At 38.5% G+C, this 19,693-nt stretch overlaps 1 protein-coding gene across 2 annotated transcripts in view; it reads left to right on the top strand.

Annotated features, from left to right (window-relative positions):
• Positions 1 to 397: 397 nt before the first annotated feature.
• GPAM (glycerol-3-phosphate acyltransferase, mitochondrial) overlaps positions 398 to 19,693 on the top strand; it is a 148,732-nt gene continuing 129,436 nt past the window's right edge. The window contains exons 1-2 of one of the 2 annotated variants that reach the window (XM_053692742.1): positions 398 to 536; positions 3,855 to 4,035. In XM_053692742.1, coding sequence (XP_053548717.1) covers positions 3,934 to 4,035 — 102 coding nt within the window. In that variant the 5' untranslated portion in view covers positions 398 to 536; positions 3,855 to 3,933. Of the gene's footprint in view, positions 537 to 3,439; positions 3,557 to 3,854; positions 4,036 to 19,693 lie in introns of those variants that run through there. The other variant, XM_053692743.1, reaches the window with a different exon arrangement.

The raw sequence follows: 19,693 nt of genomic DNA on the forward strand, positions 1-19,693 counted from the left end.
TTATTTAGATCCTAGCCTCGTTATAGGTCAGTCCTTAGATTTGTTTGGAAGTAATAAGAATAGGAACATTTCAGAAATCGGTAGGTAAGGCAGTAATCCCTATAAATAAGTGAAGCCGACTTATCTTCCTACTTATCCCACCTGCTACAGTGTTAGATACCGGGTGGGATAATTGTGACACCCTCAGAGTGACAGTGGCCCAGCACACTACCGCACACGGTAATTACTTGTCCTTATTACTTAACACGCATGGCGCTCCAGGAATTCCGCAGCTGTTACGTCAGCAGGTCGCGCTGGCTGCCTGCCAGAAGCCCTAGATACATGATTGTAAATAAGAGGCGTAGGCTGAGCTCTACATTCATAGCGCATTTGCCCTTACTAGACATGGTCGCCGGGAATGCAGAGCTGTGCGACGTCATCTTGTGCGCTCTGCCTGAAGCTTCGGCTAGTGCTTGTGAGGGGTGTGGCCTGTAGCTCAGGCTGCAGTGCTTAGCTGCATGAGCTGGGCACAGGAGCAGGACAGGGCGCAGGCTGAGGTAAGGGCATTGTATGTGTGAGGATGGGAGCTACTTAAAGGGCATTGTATGTGTGAGGATGGGAGCTACTTAAAGGGCATTGTATGTGTGAGGATGGGAGCTACTTAAAGGGCATTGTATGTGTGAGGATGGGAGCTGCTTAAAGGGCATTGTATGTGTGAGGATGGGAGCTGCTTAAAGGGCATTGTATGTGTGTGAGGATGGGAGCTGCTTAAAGGGCATTGTATGTGTGTGAGGATGGGAGCTGCTTAAAGGGCATTGTATGTGTGTGAGGATGGGAGCTACTTAAAGGGCATTGTATGTGTGTGAGGATGGGAGTTACTTAAAGGGCATTGTATGTGTGTGAGGATGGGAGCTGCTTAAAGGGCATTGTATGTGTGTGAGGATGGGAGCTACTTAAAGGGCATTGTATGTGTGTGAGGATGGGAGCTACTTAAAGGGCATTGTATGTGTGTGAGGATGGGAGCTACTTAAAGGGCATTGTATGTGTGTGAGGATGGGAGCTACTTAAAGGGCATTGTATGTGTGTGAGGATGGGAGCTACTTAAAGGGCATTGTATGTGTGTGAGGATGGGAGCTACTTAAAGGGCATTGTATGTGTGTGAGGATGGGACCTGTTTAATTTGTATTCCTTTATATAGTAACATTGTATCAAAGTAACTATTTGTATCAGTCACTTGCAACAAATCTGTGCATGACTGCCCCACAGAAGAGACTGTCAGGGATTTACTGTATAGGCTTTTGTGACCTGCAGTATATAAGACCTTGACAAATACTGGGAGTCAGGCAGTTAAAACCCCTAGAAGTGTACCCCTGGTTTTTAATTCTTGCTCTATTCTGCAAGTAGCTGTATGCAGATGTGTTAGGCTCCTGGGATTAATAGCAATTTGTTAAGCAGCAAAAGGTAATTTCTAATTAATGCCCAGAAAGCAAAGCACTAAAGCAGCCAGAGGGTTAAACTTGCAGCTGTATCCCATGTGTCATGGGCTTGGCAAACTCCTGGAGCCAGGGAGCCACGGCTACTACGTTTCTATTTCTAGCTTCTAACTTTTTAATTATTTTATTTACATCTAAGTATAAACTAATGTCATTGTTCAAACAACGTGTATATGGCTAGCTTCATATGTCAGTACAATTTGTTCACCCCTGTGTCTCTATAATCTTTATGAGCTTCCTTAGCCTCCTGTAATTCTACCATACCTTACATCAGCAATGCAGAGAGCCCATCAATCACTACTCCCCCCTTCTCCCCCTTTATATTCATCCCATAGCATAAGATGCTCCATGCAGTATTTTTAGCAGATCTGATAAGCACTGGGCTCTTGTGTTTCACATCACTTGATATGTTTGTTTTACTCATCACAGAGAGAGAGAGAGACAGAGAGGTCTCTGGGTGTTGTAAGAAAAGGAATGACCTTGACAATTTATACTGTGATTTTTTTTTACATAATCCGTTATTGATATTATTTGCAATTTCCATCCCTCGTTTTCTCATAGTTTTAAGTAATAATAAAGTGGTATAAAGTAGGGTGTCTGGTGCATACAAGAGTTACAGCAGCTATTTGAGATGTCACAGAGAATAAAGGTAATGAGCGAGTTCTAGTTTAAAACATATATTGAGTATAGTGGAACTTTTTAGTTTTAATAAGTTCAATTCAAAGGGACATACATGACAAGAATTAAACTTTCATGATTCAGATAGAGAATGCAATTATAAGACACTTTTAAAATTCCTTTTTATTCAATTTATTTTATTCTGGCATCCTTTGTTGAAAAGCATATGTATATGCACTCAACATCAGCAATGCAGTACTGGGAGCCCCTTATACCAATTGTCTTTTGTCATTGGCTCACCAGATGTGTTCAGCAATGTGTGTGTGTATGTTTATGTGTGTGTGTGTATGTGTATATATATATATATATATATATATATATATATATATATATATATATATATATATATATATATATATATATATATATATATATATATATATATATATATAATCTCAGCAGTGATTCAACCTACTCCCAGCTGATGAGTGGCAAAAACCATGAAATGGTTGTACTGGGATGGTTCGGAATCACTGTACTAACCCTGGCTAATGTACAGTAATGCAATGGCAAATCTTCCTAAAAGCAGACCAGAAGTAAAAATGCCTTACCCAGAACCCTTTGCTACATTGGAAACAATGTATCTAGAGATCTTCTGTGGGAAACAAAAAGCCTTCTGACTTGTCTAGATTTGTTAATGGGCTACACAGTTATTTGTTCTCTTCTCTCTCTAAACTGTAGTGATATGTTTACACCTTGTATGTATGTGCACATATATATATATATATACACACACATTAGGCCAAGGAATGTCACAAAAACATGTCTGGTGACTGCTTCAATAATGTGCCCTTCAGCTCCATATTTTACTGCAAACAGCAAAATGCCAAAATACAGTGATCCAAAAGTCTTTGTGACCTGTGATAGCTCTGGTTAAATAATAAAAATGCAGGGGACATTTGGTAATGATTAAATTATTTCGCAATCTAGTAAACCACTTACTTATTAAACATTGTGTAACTTGGTTATGCAGATAATCTTTTTTTAGGAATACGCAGCATGAGCAATCGCATCATCTAATTAGTACTGTTTGTATAAATATTCTATAGGTTTTCATTTGTGTGTACAAATGAGTGTTCTCCACAGAAAAGTTTGTCAGTTGGGTGGCTTTTTCAAATAGCTGGGAGGGGACAGTTTAATTCTTTACAATATTATAATATTCTGTTAATTATTTGAAACCCAATTTTTTTTATTTCATGATTCATACAGAGCAAGTGATTTTAAACAACTTTTCAGTTTACTTCTAATTTCTAATTTGCTTTGTCGTTTTGGTGTTCTTTGTTAAAGGATAACTAGGTAGGCTCAGGAGTTGCTGATTGGTGGCTACATATATACGTCTCATGTTATTGGCTCATCTCCCAGTAGTGCATTGCTGCTTTTTCAACAAAGAATATCAAGAGAATGAGGCAAGTTAGATAATAAAAGTAAATTGGAAAGTTGTTAGAATTGTATTCTTTATCTGAATCATGAAAGAAAATATTTTCTTTCATGTCCCTTTAAGCTATCCAAACCATAGATTAATTGCATAATTTAACATTAATTGATTTAATGTACAATGTAATCATATGATCCAGTTAAATAGACTATTTCTATTTGGTATAGCTATAAAAACTGTGTGTTAATAAAACTTTGCAGGACCCCAGCTGTGTGATCACGTGCTGTTAAATGTGATTGCTAATGCCGTCCTGCTGTTTTCTTTCTCAGGAGCTGGACCTCTGTACTACCAATGTAGCGTACCGCGTGAGCTGCTGGTTACAGCCCTGTGGTTTGGAATCCGGGTGCCATGGATGATGCGGCCTGTTCTCTGGGGATGGTTGATGTCTCTTGTCTGCCACATTCTGGTGATTACACAGGGGGAAGGATGAAGAATTCTATAGAGGAATGGGTGAGTTTGATGCACCTGACACACATGCAGTAAACGTTATAATTCCTTTGTGTGCCAGGGCTGATACAGGAATATTCTAACACTGAAATAAAATATTCTGTTTAGAGCATTTTAGTTTTAAAATATTCCTTTATTTTATTACTTTAAGATGTCTCTGCTACTTACGTTTCCCTAGATTGTAAGCTCACAAGTCTGCCTGTCCTGTCACTTTATGTAAAGATAGTTTATAGCTTACAGAGACTCAAGTGCAGGGCTTCTACCCAGTTTATCTAATTGTGTTCTGATTATTGTACCCCATAACGGTATACGTACAATTTATGTATATGTCTTCTGTTTATTGTACCCCATAACTGTATACGTACAATTTATGTATATGTCTCCTGTTTATTGTACCCCATAACTGTATACGTACAATTTATGTATATGTCTCCTGTTTATTGTACCCCATAACTGTATACGTACAATTTATGTATATGTCTCCTGTTTATTGTACCCCATAACTGCATACGTACAATTTATGTATGTCTTCTGTTTAATGTACCCCATAACTGCATACGTACAATTTATGTATATGTCTTCTGTTTATTGTACCCCATAACTGTATATGTACAATTTATGTATATGTCTTCTGATTATTGTACCTTATAACGGTATACGTACAAATTATGTATATGTCGTCTGTTTATTGTACCCCATAAATAATTTTAGTAGTGTATGTGCTGTTAAAAGGGACAGCAAAGTCAAAATTCATTATATTTTTTGATTCGGATAGAACATGTGATTTTAAACAACTTTCCAATTTACTTCTCTGTTATCGAATTTGCTTTGTTCTTTTGGTATCTTTAATTGAAGAGAAAATCTAGGTAGGCTAATAAGAGCTCAGGAGTGTGCACATGTCTTTAGTACTCTATGGTAGTATTTCTCAACAGCGGTCCTTAAGTACCCCCAAAAGGCCAGGTTTTTATTATAGCTGAGCCAGTGCACAGGTGAAATAATCGGCTGATCAGTAACTAACCTGCGCTCACCCATCAGCTGATTATTTCACTTGTGCACTGTTTCAGCTATAATGAAAACCTGGCCAGTTGGGGGTACTTCAGGGAACGCGGTTGAGAAACACTGCTGCCATAGAGTACTAAAGACACGTGCACACTCCTGAGCTCTTATTAGCCTAACTAGTTTTACTCTTCAATAAAAGATACCAAGAGCACAAAGCACATTTGATAACGGAAGTAAATGGGAAAGTTGTATGTTCTATCTGAATCATGAACGTTTATTTTTTACTTTACTGTCCCTTTAAGACCACTATTCATATGCTTCTGGAATAGTTACTGAAAGCACAAAGTATCAGTAATGCAACATCTGTAAAAAAACACCCTATTCAGTGACAGTCCTTCAAATGTATACCACTATTGTGTCAGTTTACAAGCCTTTCTAAGAGGTTGAAATAGAGCACTTACTTGGGCTACAAAGCTGTGAAACTCCTCTGGCGATGCCGGCTCCACTATGCAGATCACGCTTGGTATTAACATTGTTGCACCCTGACTGCCAGGATGTAATGAGCGGTTTGTATATGCAGACTGCTAAATCAATTGCAGAGTTACTTTCTTTTGTAATAAATCCTGGGTACACTCACTAGGTATTTGGAGATTGCTGGTACAGTCTGTACAATTGTATCTTTGTGTTGCTATTTACTTTCTCTAATGTTCATCACGGATTGTTATACGGCTCTCAATATGTGCTCATCTCATGCTGTTGGTAACCGGAAAGGCCTTTCCACGGCTTCCTAAACCTAACGTTCCTTACCAATTTGGGAATAAATGAAATTAGATGTAAAGTAATAAAACATACTTTTTATTGAACCTGATTAAAAGTCAACAGGTTATCGGGCTCAAAATAGCCTGACAGTCTATTGTACGGTTGTATATGTATTTATCTTCTGTTTATTGTACTAACTGTATACTTAATCTTACAGTGCTGAGTAATATGTTAGCGCTTTATAAATAAACAATATTAATATGTGTATCTGCAAAGAGATTAAAGGGTCATAAAATGCAAAAAGTAATGCTTTATTGTCTTATTGTACTGTTGCTTGCATGTAAACGCATAGTTAAAGTCAGCTCCAAAGCAGCGATATACTTCTGGAAGGTAGCTGGTTATTGGTGACTACACATATATGCCTCGTATCATTGGCTCACCAGATGGGTTAAAGGGACACTGAACCCAATTTTTTTCTTTCGTGATTCAGATAGAGCATGACATTTTATGCAACTTTCTAATTTACTCCTATTATCAAGAATGTAAGTTTATATGCTGTACAACCTGGGTTGTTCTTGCTGATTGGTGGATAAATTCATCCACCAATGAACAAGTGCTGTCCAGAGTTCTGAACCAAAAAAGCTGCTGTCTTCTTTTTCAAATAAAGATGGCAAGAGAACAAAGAAAAATGAATAGGAGTAAATTAGAAAGTTGCTTAAAATTGCATGCTCTATCTGAATCGTGAAAGAAAACGTTTGGGTTCAGTGACCCTTTAAGTTAGCTCTCAGTAGTGTATTGCTGCTCTGGAGCTGAGATTCTTTGTGGTTAAACACATAGTGGTAAATTTAATCTTTTAGAAAAGCTTTTAAAATTATTTATCTACAAATAAAGCTCCATAGACTCTTATGGTGAACTTTGTAGAAAAATGATTAAACGGATTGTCATTAACCCTCTAGTGGCATGCAAGCAATAGTGCTATGGTATATTCTAACGCATTAAAGCATTTTTGTTTTGCATGTTTATGTCCCTTTGGATACATGGTCAAGTTGGCTGCCCTAGGTGAGAATGCAGCTGGCATACACGTGTATGCTCCAGTCTCTGTTCTTCTCCTGACCTGGAGCAGAAAGTGTGTATTCCAGGAGTGCAATAGTGTTTAAAGAGAATTAGTTTCAATTAAACGGTTTAGAACATTTTATTCTTATAGTACAATTGCCTCTTAAAGGTACATTAAACTGTTAAGTTTTGTTTCATGGTTCAGATATAGCATGCAATTTTAAACAACTTCCTTCTATTATCAATTTGGCTTCTGTCTCTTGGTATCCTTAATTGAAGGAGTAGCAATGCACTACTGGGAGATAGCTGAACACATTGGGAAATCAATGACAAGGTATATATAGTCGGCCATCTCCTGTGCCTATCTAGGTATCCTTTTCAACAAAGGATACCAAGAGAACAAAGCATATTCAATGACAGAAGTAAAATGAAAAGTTGTTTAAAACTGCCTGCTCTGCCAGAAAAGGTTTGTGTTTCTTGTCCCTTTAATGGGAAACATCTAGATATTAAAGGGATTCTAATAGTGATCTTCATACTAAATAAGTAAGATGCTTTTTACTTTTATTGTTATAGTTGGTGCGGTTTCAAAATTATTTTGACAAAATACAGTTTTATGTTTTTCACTGGGACTGATGGAATGAGAAGTAAACGCATAACTCTGCATATCCTATTCTCTTTATTCCTTTATTGCAACTTCTGCTGGGAAGCCCGTCTAGGTATTCATTACTTCCTGTAAAGTCGTCCTTTTGTAAATTACTGTTCGGAACTTTTATTATGACTTTGTTATTGTATTTTGTTGAATGAAAAATCCCCCAACTATAATATATTTAGATTCTTATTTTAGCTATATTTGTTCTACTCTGAACTTTATATATATATATATATATATATATATATATATATATATATATATATATATATATATATATATATATATATATATTAGTAGTAGTTTAGATTTTGACTCAAGAATTGGTGTTGCTGAGGCCGAATACAGTGATTCAGCTTTGCTTTACCATAATGCAGACACAATGTCCGTAAATAAAATGCAGGCCGGTATGGTATTTGGTGGCATTCTACAATTAACATTGGGTAATAATAATGATATTTTCTAGGCACGTGCACTTTTTTTTAGTATTCAACATTTGTTTGAGAAATAAAGGCTGGAGATGGCCACAGGCAGCGACAATTCGCTCTTGGTGTCTTATTAATTTGTGTCAAAGTGCAGCACATCTTGATTTGCACAGAATCTTGCACCAAAAAGTGCTGAATGCCACTGTCTGTGGCCATGTTCTGCATGTGTTTGAGAAATGAAAAAATGCACATGCCTATTTTCTTTAACCCCTTAGTGACCAGACCACTTTTCAATTTGTTGACCGTCTGGAATCAAGGCTATTTTTGCATTTCTGCTGTGTTTGTGTTTAGCTGTAATTTTTATTGTACTCATTTACTGTACCCACACATATTATATGCCGTTTTTCTCGCCATTAAATGGACTTTCTAAAGATACCATTATTTTCATAAAATCTTATAATTTAATTTATATTTTTTATAAAATATGAGGAAAAAATGGGGAAAAAACACACTTTTTCTAACTTTGACCCTCAAAATCTCTTACACATCTACAACCACCATAACACACCCATGCTAAATAGTTTCTAAATTTTGTCCTGAGTTTAGAAATACCCAATGTTTACATGTTCTTTGCTTTTTTTGAAAGTTATAGGGCAATAAGTACAAGTAGCACTTTACTATTTCAAAACCATTTTTTTTTCAAAATTAGCGATAGTTACATTTGAACACCGTTATCTGTCAGGAATCCCTGAATATCCCTTCACACACATACACACACACACACACACACACACACACATATTATATATATATATATATATAACGACAACCTAAGGTATTAAACTTGGGGTATTTTGACTTTTTTCATGCAACCATTTTACCACCAATCTATGCCAAAGTTTGAAGAAAATGTTTTTTTAATTTTTTTGACAAAATAGCAATTTAAGAATACATTTACTGAGAATGTTAAGGGTTACTGCCAAATAACACCCCAATATGTCTTCAGTAGCATCTCCTGAGTACAGTGATACCACCCATGTATAGGTGTGTCGGGTTCTCTGGGGGCTAAAAGGCCTTATTTTTAGGGGGCACATTCTAGTTTTCCAACTTGTCATTTTCACATCTGTCATCATGCACCCATGTCCTATTTGGGACATTTCTGAAGCCAGCCAATGAAATTTACCCCCATCAAACCATATATTTTTGAAAAGTAGACACCCTAGGGTATTTCAAATGCTGGTATTTTAACACTTTTCATGCACTAATTCAACCACCAGTCTTTGTCAAACTATTGGGCATTCATTTTTTGTGTTCTTTTTCACACACATACTTTAGACATGGATTCTCAGCTCCTGTTATGTGTTACTGCCAATATGTATTCACCAACATCTCCTGAGTATAGTGATACCACCTATGCATAGGTTTGTTGGCTTGTTTGGGGTGTGCAATGCCAAATTTCTTACATGCGTTTGATATTTTTTTTTTCAAATGTAACATATTTTCTTTGCCTATCTTCTTTTTTTGAGGTTTTTTTTACATACCACAATTTTTTTGTTTTCCATGAATGTGCATATATTTGAAAAGTTGACACCCCAAGGTATTGTATATGGAGTGCTTTGATGACTTTGAAGCAACCGTTTTAGCCAAAATAATTGGAGAAAGTGTATGGTGGTAATTTTTTCAGTTTTCATTTTTACACACACATTGCTTTTTGACAATGATTTAGGAGAGACTGTTGTAAGTTATTGCAAAAAAATACTTCAGGTTGCTTTCTGCAAGGCACCCTGAGTACACCTATGCCCTCCATGCATAGGTGTGCCAGGTTTTTGGGAAGGTTATGTTATAATTGTATGACTTGTGATTTTAGTTATTAAAAGTGAGAGTATTTCTTCTGATAGGCCTATCTTTAGTTTGGGGCCTATTGTATACCCCAGTTTTATTTATTGCCATGAAAGTGTATATTTTTTAAATGTTGACACCCCAAGGTATTGTATATGGTGTGCTTTGATGCCTTTGAAGCAACTGTTTTAGCCAAAAAAATTGGAGAAAATGTATGGTGGTAATTTTTCAATTTTCATTTTTACACACACATTGCTTTTTTACTATGATTTAGAGACTGTTGAAAGTTATTGCAAAAAAAGACTTCAGGTTGTTTTCTGCAAGGCACCCTGAGAACACCTATGTCCCCCATGCATAGGTTTGACAGGGGTTTTGGTAAAAAAAAAAAAAAAACAGGCCCAATTTTAGAAAAAAATAGAGTAGTGAAATGTAAAAATCTGGCACAGTAAAAGTAAAAAAAACAACCAATAAAAAACATCTAACAGTAAACATAACCAAAAAAAAAAACCAACAGCAAATGTATTTATTTTTAAAAATTGACCATTGTATGGTACCCCTTGAAGCAGTCCCCAATGCAGAGTCCAGGCTGTCCAGGGCAATCAGGACAGTGATATATGGTGATATATGGTGTGCCTTCTCTGCCCCCTCTTTGTACAGACTCTGCATTTTTTTTGTGGTTTCTGCTTTGCGGCAGTAGCAGGGTTTTAAAAATAAAATGGGTAGCCCCAACTCTTCTCTCTCCCATCACCGCCCGGGGAGCAGGTGCATCATGGTACAAAAATCTGTTTCACTCCGGGGTTTGCTTTTTTGAAACAACAAAAAAGCATTGTGGGTTGCAATTTGCATTAGGTAAATTGCAACCTTTTTGTACCAGGCCCTTGTCTTCCGCATAATTAGGTAGGGCTGCAGCAGCTGATCTGCCAGATTAACCCCACCCATATGCCGGTTATAAGACTTGATGCACACTGGGTTCCTTAAGTTCTCAGCTCTGCCACGTACAGAGACCGCCACCGTCCTCTCTGTGTGGATGGTGGTAAGAAGGTATACATCCTTCTTGTCTCTGTACTTAAGTGCCAACAGCTCCTCTTGGCGCAGAGCTGAGGTCTCCCCCCTTCGTAGCCGGGTGCATACAAGTTGTCCTGGGAAACCTGTGCGGTTCTTTTTAATTGTACCGCAAGCTACTGTATCAAAGCAATACAGTAGCTTGAACAAAGGACACTTGTATAAAAATTGTCTAAGTACAAGTGATACCCTTTGTTAATTAGGGGTAATATCAGGTCCCAGACAATCTTGCCAGTGGTTCCCATATGTTCTGGGTAACCTGGAGGGTCAAGGTGGCTATCCATTCCCTCGTACACCTGGAAGGCCTGAATATACCCAGTCTTGCTCTCACAGAGCTTATACACCTTTACCCCATACCTGGAGCGCTTGGAAGGAATATACTGCTTGAATCCCAGCCTTCCCTTATACTTTATTAAGGATTCATCAACGCATATATTCCTTCCAGGTGTATAAGCCTCTGCAAACCTGGCAGAAAAGTGAGTAATCAGGGGGCAGATTTTATACAGCCTGTCAAATTGGTGATGCTCCCTAGGGGGGCACAGGCTGTTGTCAATGAAATGCATGAAATGCAGAATCAATTCATACCTCTTCCTCGACATACTCTGGGAGAAAATGGGGGTACTACTCCAGTAGGAGCGAATGGAGGGTTTCTTTATGATGCCCATCAGCATAATCAATGCCCAGAATTTTTTAAATTCTGGCACATTGATGGGGGCCCATTGCTGCTTTGCCAACTATGTTCCAGGCTTTGCAGCACGGAACTGATGGGCATATAAATTAGTTTGGGGCGACAATGTTCCCCAATACATCATCGCCCAGAAACACCTCCAGAAACTGTTGGGGGCTGAAACCTGCCACATCTATATTTATATAGGATTTGCTTTGAAGGGTGGGATATCTGGCCTCTGGAGATGAGGCGTTACCCACTCTTCAGCGGCAATGTTGGCAGGGTCAAAATTGAGGTCTGAGTCAGACATAGAGGCATCTGACTCTGACGCAAGGATGGCATACACCTCCTCAGCACTATATGTTTTCTGTGACATTATTGTATCTGTCACAGAAAAACAAATTAAATTAATTAACTAAATGGCAAGCTAGGGGTTGATGGCTCTGAAAATTAAATTAACTAAATGGCTCTGAAAAGAGCCTTTGGGTTTTTAAAAAAAATTACAACACAAAAATTCACCCCTAAAAAAATGCACAGACGGCAAAAAAACTACAGCTATGCTACTGCCAGTGATTTATAGCGATCACTGGCAAGCTAGGGGTTAATGACTGGAAATTAAAGGGACACTGAACCCAAAATTTTTCTTTCATGATTCAGATAGAGCATGCAATTTTAAGCCGCTTTCTAATTTATTCCTATTATCAATTTTTCTTCGTTCTCTTGCTATCTTTATTTTAAAAAGAAGACATCTAAGCTTTTTTTTTATTCAGAACTCTGGACAGCACTTTTTTATTGGTGGATGAGTTTATCCACCAATCAGCAAGAACAACCCAGGTTGATCACCAAAAATGGGCCGGCATCTAAACTTACTTTCTTGCATTTCAAATAAAGATACCAAGAGAATGAAGAAAATTTGATAATAGGAGTAAATTAGAAAGTTGCTTAAAATGTCATGCTCTATCTGAATCATGAAAGAAAAAATTTGGGTACAGTGTCCCTTTAAATTAAATTGGCTAAATGGCTCTGAAAAGAGCCTTTGGGTTTTTAAAAAAATTACAACAAAAAAATTAACCCCTTAAAAAAATGCACAGACAGCAAAAAAAATGCAGCTATGCTACTGCCAAAATACAAATATTACAAATATTAACTTGATCAGACAAATGGGGTATTTTATTATGATTTTTTTTTTTTTTTGGGTGGGAGACTCAGATTGGGTGACCCTAGCTTGCCCCTATGATGAGGCAGGCTAGGGACACCCCCAGAGGCCCCATGATGCACTGGTCATCACCATCTTGGAAGCCTCTTGATGGTGGGGGTGATATAGGGCTTTTTATCATATATAAAAAAACATTTTTTTTAATTTTTTTTTTTTAAATTATTTTATTACTAAGTGCCTCGACCCACCGAGGCACTTGGCACACAAGCAAAGCACCGGAAGCCTGTTCGATCGCTTCCGATGCTCTGTTACACTGCCAGGCTCCCATGTGGAGCAAAACCGGAAGTGATCACTCGTGGGAGAGTGATCAATCCGGTCCCGGCACTTGGGAACAGTATTGCAGGATGCCTGGACATCGAGGCATCGCTGCAATACTGTTAGAGCGGCTGGAAGCGATCTCGATCCCTTCCAGCGTTCAGTTTAGCTGACGACGTACACATTCCTCGGTCGTTAACTGTAGTTTTTTTGAGGATGTACGTTGTCAGTCGTTAAGGGGTTAATGTACAAACAGTTTGATCGGTAACTCCAGAGTGTAAAATATTGGGTTAAAATGTTCTCCCCTTTAATTTGTTCCTAATGATTTATTTTATCTGCTGGTGTGTATTGAATGGTTTACAAATAACTAATTTCGCTTTATTTAAAGGGACACTGAACCCAAATTTTTTCTTTCGTTATTCAGATGCACCATGCAATTTCAAGCAACTTTCTAATTTACTCCTATTATCAATTTTTCTTTGTTCTCTTGCTATCTTTATTTAAAAAAGAAGGCATCTAAGCTATTGTTTTGAACCGTGGACAGCACTTGTTTATTGGTGGGTGAATTTATCCACCAATCAGCAAGAACAACCCAGGTTGTTGACCAAAAATGGGCCTGCATCTAAACTTAAATTCTTGCTTTTCAAATATACGCCTAGATTACGAGTCTTGCGTTAGCCTTAAAAAGCAGCGTTGAGGGGTCCCAACGCTGCTTTTTAACGCCCGCTGGTATTACGAGTCAGGCAGGTACAGGTGTACCGCTCACTTTTTTTCCCCGCGATTTTAGCATACCGCAAATCCCCTTACGTCAATTGCGTATCCTAACGCCGGTATTACGATTGCTGGAAAAGGTGAGCGGTAGACCCTCTCCTGTCCAGACTCCTAATGCATTTAAAAGTCAGTAGTTAAGAGTTTTATGGGCTAACACCGGAACATAAAGCTCTTAACTAAAGTGCTAAAAAGTACACTAACGCCCATAAACTACCTATTAACCCCTAAACCGAGGCCCCCCCCCCCCACATCGGAAACACTTGACTAAAATGTTTAACCCCTAATCTGCCGACCGGACATCGCCGTCACTGTAATAAATATATTAACCCCTAAACTGCCACACTCCCGCTTCACAAACACTAGTTAAATTTCATTAACCCCTAATCTGCCGTCCCTAACATTGCCACCTACCTACATTTATTAACCCCTAATCTGCCAACCCCAACGTTGCCGCTACTATATTAAATTTATTAACCCCTAAACCTAAGTCTAACCCCCTAACTTAAATATAATTTAAATAACACAAAATAAAATTACAACTATTAAATAAATTAATCCTATTTAAAACTAAATACTTACCGATAAAATAAACCCTAAGCTAGCTACAATATAACGGGCAACTTTGTATTTATTTTAACTAGGTAGAATAGTTATTAAATAGTTATTGACTATTTAATAACTTCCTAGTTAAAATAAGTACAAATTTACCTGTAAAATAAATCCTAACCTAAATTACAATTACACCTAACACTACGCTATCATTAAATTAATTAAATAAATTACCTACAATTGCCTACAATTAACTACAATTAAATTAAATAAACTAAAGTACAAAAAAACCAAACACTAAATTACAGAAAATAAAAAAAGAATTACAATTTTTTAAAATTAATTACACCTAATCTAATCCACCTAATAAAATAAAAAAGCCCCCCAAAATAATAAAATTCCCTACCCTATACTAAATTACAAATAGCCCTTAAAAGGGCCTTTTGCGGGGCATTGCCCCAAAGTAATCAGCTCTTTTACCTGTAAAAAAAAAAAAAATACAATACCCCCCCCCCCAACATTAAAACCCACCACCCACACACCCAACCCTACTCTAAAACCCACCCAATCCCCCTTAAAAAAAAACTAACACTACCCTCTTGAAGATCACCCTACCTTGAGCCGTCTTCACCCAGCCGGGCACAAGTGGACGTCAAGAGGGGTAGAAGTCTTCATCCGATCCGGCCAGAAGAGGACCTCCAGACCGGCAGAAGTCTTCATCCAGGGGGCATCTTTTATCTTCTTCCATCCGGAGCGGAGCGGGTCCATCTTGAAGACATCCGACGCGGTGCATCCTCTTCCATCCGACGGCGACTGAAGAATGAAGGTTCCTTTAAGTGACGTCATCCAAGATGGCGTCCCTTCAATTACGATTGGCTGATAGAATCCTATCAGCCAATCGGATTTAAGGTAGGAAAAATCCTATTGGCTGATGCAATCAGCCAATAGGATTGAGCTTGCATTCTATTGGCTGTTCCAATCAGCCAATAGATGGCGGATGGAAGAGGATGCTCTGCGTTGGATGTCTTCAAGATGGACCCGCTCCAGATAGAAGATGCCGTCTGGATGAAGCCTTCTGCCCGTCTGGAGGTCCTCTTCTGGCCGGATCGGATGAAGACTTCTACCCCTCTTGACGTCCACTTGTGCCCGGCTGGGTGAAGACGGCTCAAGGTAGGGTCATCTTCAAGGGGGTAGTGTTAGTTTTTTTTTAAGGGGTATTGGGTGGGTTTTAGAGTATGGTTGGGTGTGTGGGTGGTGGGTTTTAATGTTGGGGGGCATTGTATTTTTTTTTTACATGTAAAAGAGCTGATTACTTTGGGGCAATGCCCCGCAAAAGGCCCTTTTTAAAGGGACAGTAAACCTAAAATATAATGTTATATAATTCTGCACATAGTGCAGAATTATATAACATTATATTAGTGCTATCGTTATAAAAGCTTATATTCCCTTTTAATTTTTTTTAAATGTCAATTTTTCAGACCCGCTCTCTGTGCTCTTCTGTGCGGGTCTGTTTTTATTACACAGCGCATCGGGCCAGCTGTATAGTCACAGCCCGGCCCGACCGCGCCATAACACTAAGTGCAGCTCGCTCCTGCTCTGTCTCTATGTGCAGAATTATATAACATTATTTTTTAGTTTTTTTAGGTTTACTGACACTTTAAGGGCTATTTGTAATTTAGTATAGGGTAGGGAATTTTATTTTTGGGGGGCTTTTTTATTTTATTAGGGGGATTAGATTAGGTGTAATTAATTTAAAAAAATTGTAATTCTTTTTTTATTTTCTGTAATTTAGTGTTTTTTTTTTTTGTTTTTGTACTTTAGTTTATTTAATTTAATTGTAGGTAATTTATGTAATTAATTTAATGATAGTGTAGTGTTAGGTGTAATTGTAATTTAGGTTAGGATTTATTTTACAGGTAAATTTGTACTTATTTTAACCCTTTGAGTGCTAATGACGGCTCTGAGCCGTCACAGTTTCTCCCTCTGGGGCTAATGACGGCTCAGAGCCGTCATGAGCACTCTCCCACCTTGAGGGAGATCTGGGGACTCCTAACTGCTCCTACCCCGGTGATCGTGCCTGTAGAGTGACGGGCATCGCCGGGGCTTCACGTGATGCGCGCTTACGTCACGAGCAATAACGTGATGACGTCACCGCACAACTTTATTTATACTTAAGTATAGGAGGAGGGGGCATGCTGCTTAGAAGCCTGTATCTCAGGCATCTAAGCAGCTACAGACCCCCAAGACCCACTGTTGGAAAGGTAATCGCCTAACCTTTCCAACAGTGTAAGTCTTGGGAGTCTGAAAAAAAAAAAAAAGTTAATTTTTTTTTCCAAAATTTAAAAAACCATAAAAAATATTAGCACCCAGGTGGGAAAGTGCTTAGCACTCAAAGGGTTAAATAGGAAGTTATTAAATAGTTAAGAACTATTTAATATCTATTCTACCTAGTTAAAATAAATATAAAGTTGCCTGTAAAATAAATATAAATCCTAAGCTAGATACAATGTAAGTATTAGTTATATTGTAGCTAGCTTAGGGTTTATTTTACAGGTAAGTATTTAGTTTTAAATAGGAATAATTTAATTAATTATAGTAAATTTATTTAGATGTATTTGAATTATATTTAAGTTAGGGGGGTGTTAGGGTTAGACTTAGGTTTAGGGGTTAATAAATTATAGTGGCGGCGACGTTGGCGGCGGAAGATTAGGGGTTAATAAATTGAATATAGTTGCGGCAACGTTGGGGGGGCAGATTAGGGGTTAATAAATATAATGTAGGGTTCGGCGATGTTGGGGGCAGTAGATTATGGGTTCATAGGGATAATGTAGGTGGTGGCGGTGTCCGGAGCGGCAGATTAGGGGTTAATAATATAATGTAGGTGTCGGCGATGTCGGGGGCGGCAGATTAGGGGTTAATAAGTGTAAGATTAGGGGTGTTTAGACTCTGGGTTCATGTTAGGGTGTTAGGTGCAGACATAACTTTTATTTCCCCATAGGAAACAACGGGGCTGCGTTAGGAGCTGAACGCTGCTTTTTTGCAGGTGTTAGTTTTTTTTTCAGCCAGCTCAGCCCCATTGTTTCCTATGGGGAAATCGTGCACAAGCACGTTTTGCCAGCTTACCGCTACCGTAAGCAACGCTGGTATTGAGGTGAGATGTGGAGCTTAATTTTGCTCAACGCTCACTTTTCTGAGACTAACGCCGGCTTGAAGTAAACTCGTAATACCAGCGCTGTCTTAAGTGAGCGGTAAGAAAAAAAGGCTCGTTAGCACCGCACACCATTACCGACAAAACTTGTAATCTAGCCGAAAGATACCAAGATATTGAAGAAAATTTAATAACAGGTGAAACTCGAAAAATTAGAATATCGTGCAAAAGTTCATTTATTTCACTAATGCAACTTAAAAGGTGAAACTTATATGTGACATAGACTCATTACATGCAAAGCAAGATAGTTCAAGCCGTGATTTGTCATAATTGTGATGATTATGGCTTACAGCTCATGAAAACCCCAAATCCACAATCTCAGGAAATTAGAATATTACATGCAATCAATAAAACAAGGATTGTACATAGAACAATATCGGACCTCTGAAAAGTATAAGCATGCATACTGTATGTACTCAGTACTTGGTTTGGGCCCCTTTTGCAGCAATTACTGCCTCAATGCAGCGTGGCATGGAAGCTATCAGCCTGTGGCACTGCTGAGGTGTTATGGAAGACCAGGATGCTTCAATAGCGGCCTTCAGCTCTTCTGCATTGTTCGGTCTCATGTCTCTCATCTTTCTCTTGGCAATGCCCCATAGGTTCTCTATGGGGTTCAGGTCAGGGGAGTTTGCTGGCCAATCAAGTGTAATCCCATGGTCATTGAACCAGGTTTTGGTGATTTTGGCAGTGTGGGTGCCAAGTCCTGCTGGAAAATGATGTCAGTATCCCCATAGAGCTCGTCTGCAGAAGGAAGCATGAAGTGCTCCAAAATCTCCTTGTAGACGGCTGCGTTGACCCTGGACTTAATGAAGCACAGTGGACCAACACCAGCAGATGACATGGCTCCCCAAATCAACACAGACTGTGGAAACTTCACACTGGACTTCAAGCATCTTGCAGTGTGTGCCTCTCCATTCTTCCTCCATACTCTGGGTCCTTGGTTTCCAAATGAGATGCAAAATTTGCTCTCATCAGAAAAGAGGACTTTGGACCACTGAGCAACAAACCAGGTCTGTTTTTCTTTAGCCCAGGTAAGACGCTTCTGACGTTGTTTGTTCAGGAGTGGCTTGACAAGAGGAATACAACATTTGAAGCCCATGTCCAGGATCCGTCTGTGTGTGGTGGCTCTTGATGCACTGACTCCAGCCTCAGTCCACTCCTTGTGAAAGTCCCCAACACTTTTGAATGGCCCTTTCCTGACAATCTTCTCCAGGCTGCGGTCATCCCTGCTGCTTGTGCACCTTTTTATTCCACACTTTTCCCTTCCACATAACTTTCTATTAATGTGCTTTGATACAGCACTTTGGGAACATCCAACTTTTTTTGCAATTACCTTTTGAGGCTTTCCCTCCTTATGGAGGGTGTCAATTATGTTTTTCTGCACAACTGTCAAGTCAGCAATCTTTCCCATGATTGTGATTCCTACTGAACCAGACTGAGAGACCATTTAAAGGCTCAGGAACCCTTTGCAGGTGTAATGGCTTAATTAGCTGATTAGGGTGGGACACTTTGAGCCTAGAATATTGCACCTTTTCACAATATTCTAATTTTCTGAGATTGTGATGATTATGGCTTACAGCTCATGAAAACCCCAAATCCACAATTTATGACAAATCACGGCTTGAACTATCTTGCTTTGCATGTAATGAGTCTATCTTATATATTAGTTTCACCTTTTAAGTTGCATTAGTGAAATAGATTAACTTTTGCAGGATATTCTAATTTTTCGAGTTTCAACTGTTATCAAATTTTCTTCAATATCTTGGTATCTTTATTTGAAAAGCAAGAATGTAAGTTTAGATGCTGGCCCATATTTGGTCAACAACCTTGGTTGTTCTTGCTGATTGGTGGATAAATTCACCCACCAATAAACAAGTGCTGTCCACGGTTCTGAAAAAAAAAATAGCTTAGATGCCTTCTTTTTTAAATAAAGATAGCAAGAGAACGAAGAAAAATTGATAATAGGAGTAAATTAGAAAGTTGCTTAAAATTGCATGCTCTATCTGAATCACAAAAGAACAAATTTGGGTTCAGGTGTCCCTTTAAGTATTTGAAATAACTGATTTTGCCTGTTGTATCCCTGCCTATACTGAAGTAGGGCTGGGCGATTAACCACACTGCAATTAACCGCCACGATTTAAAAATCGCGAGAGTCCGCGATTTTTATGGGGGGGGGGGGGGCCTGTGTGATCACAATGGAAGGAGCTGG

The sequence above is a fragment of the Bombina bombina genome, chromosome 9 (assembly GCF_027579735.1).
Source record: "Bombina bombina isolate aBomBom1 chromosome 9, aBomBom1.pri, whole genome shotgun sequence".
NCBI classification, from domain to species: Eukaryota; Metazoa; Chordata; class Amphibia; order Anura; family Bombinatoridae; genus Bombina; species Bombina bombina.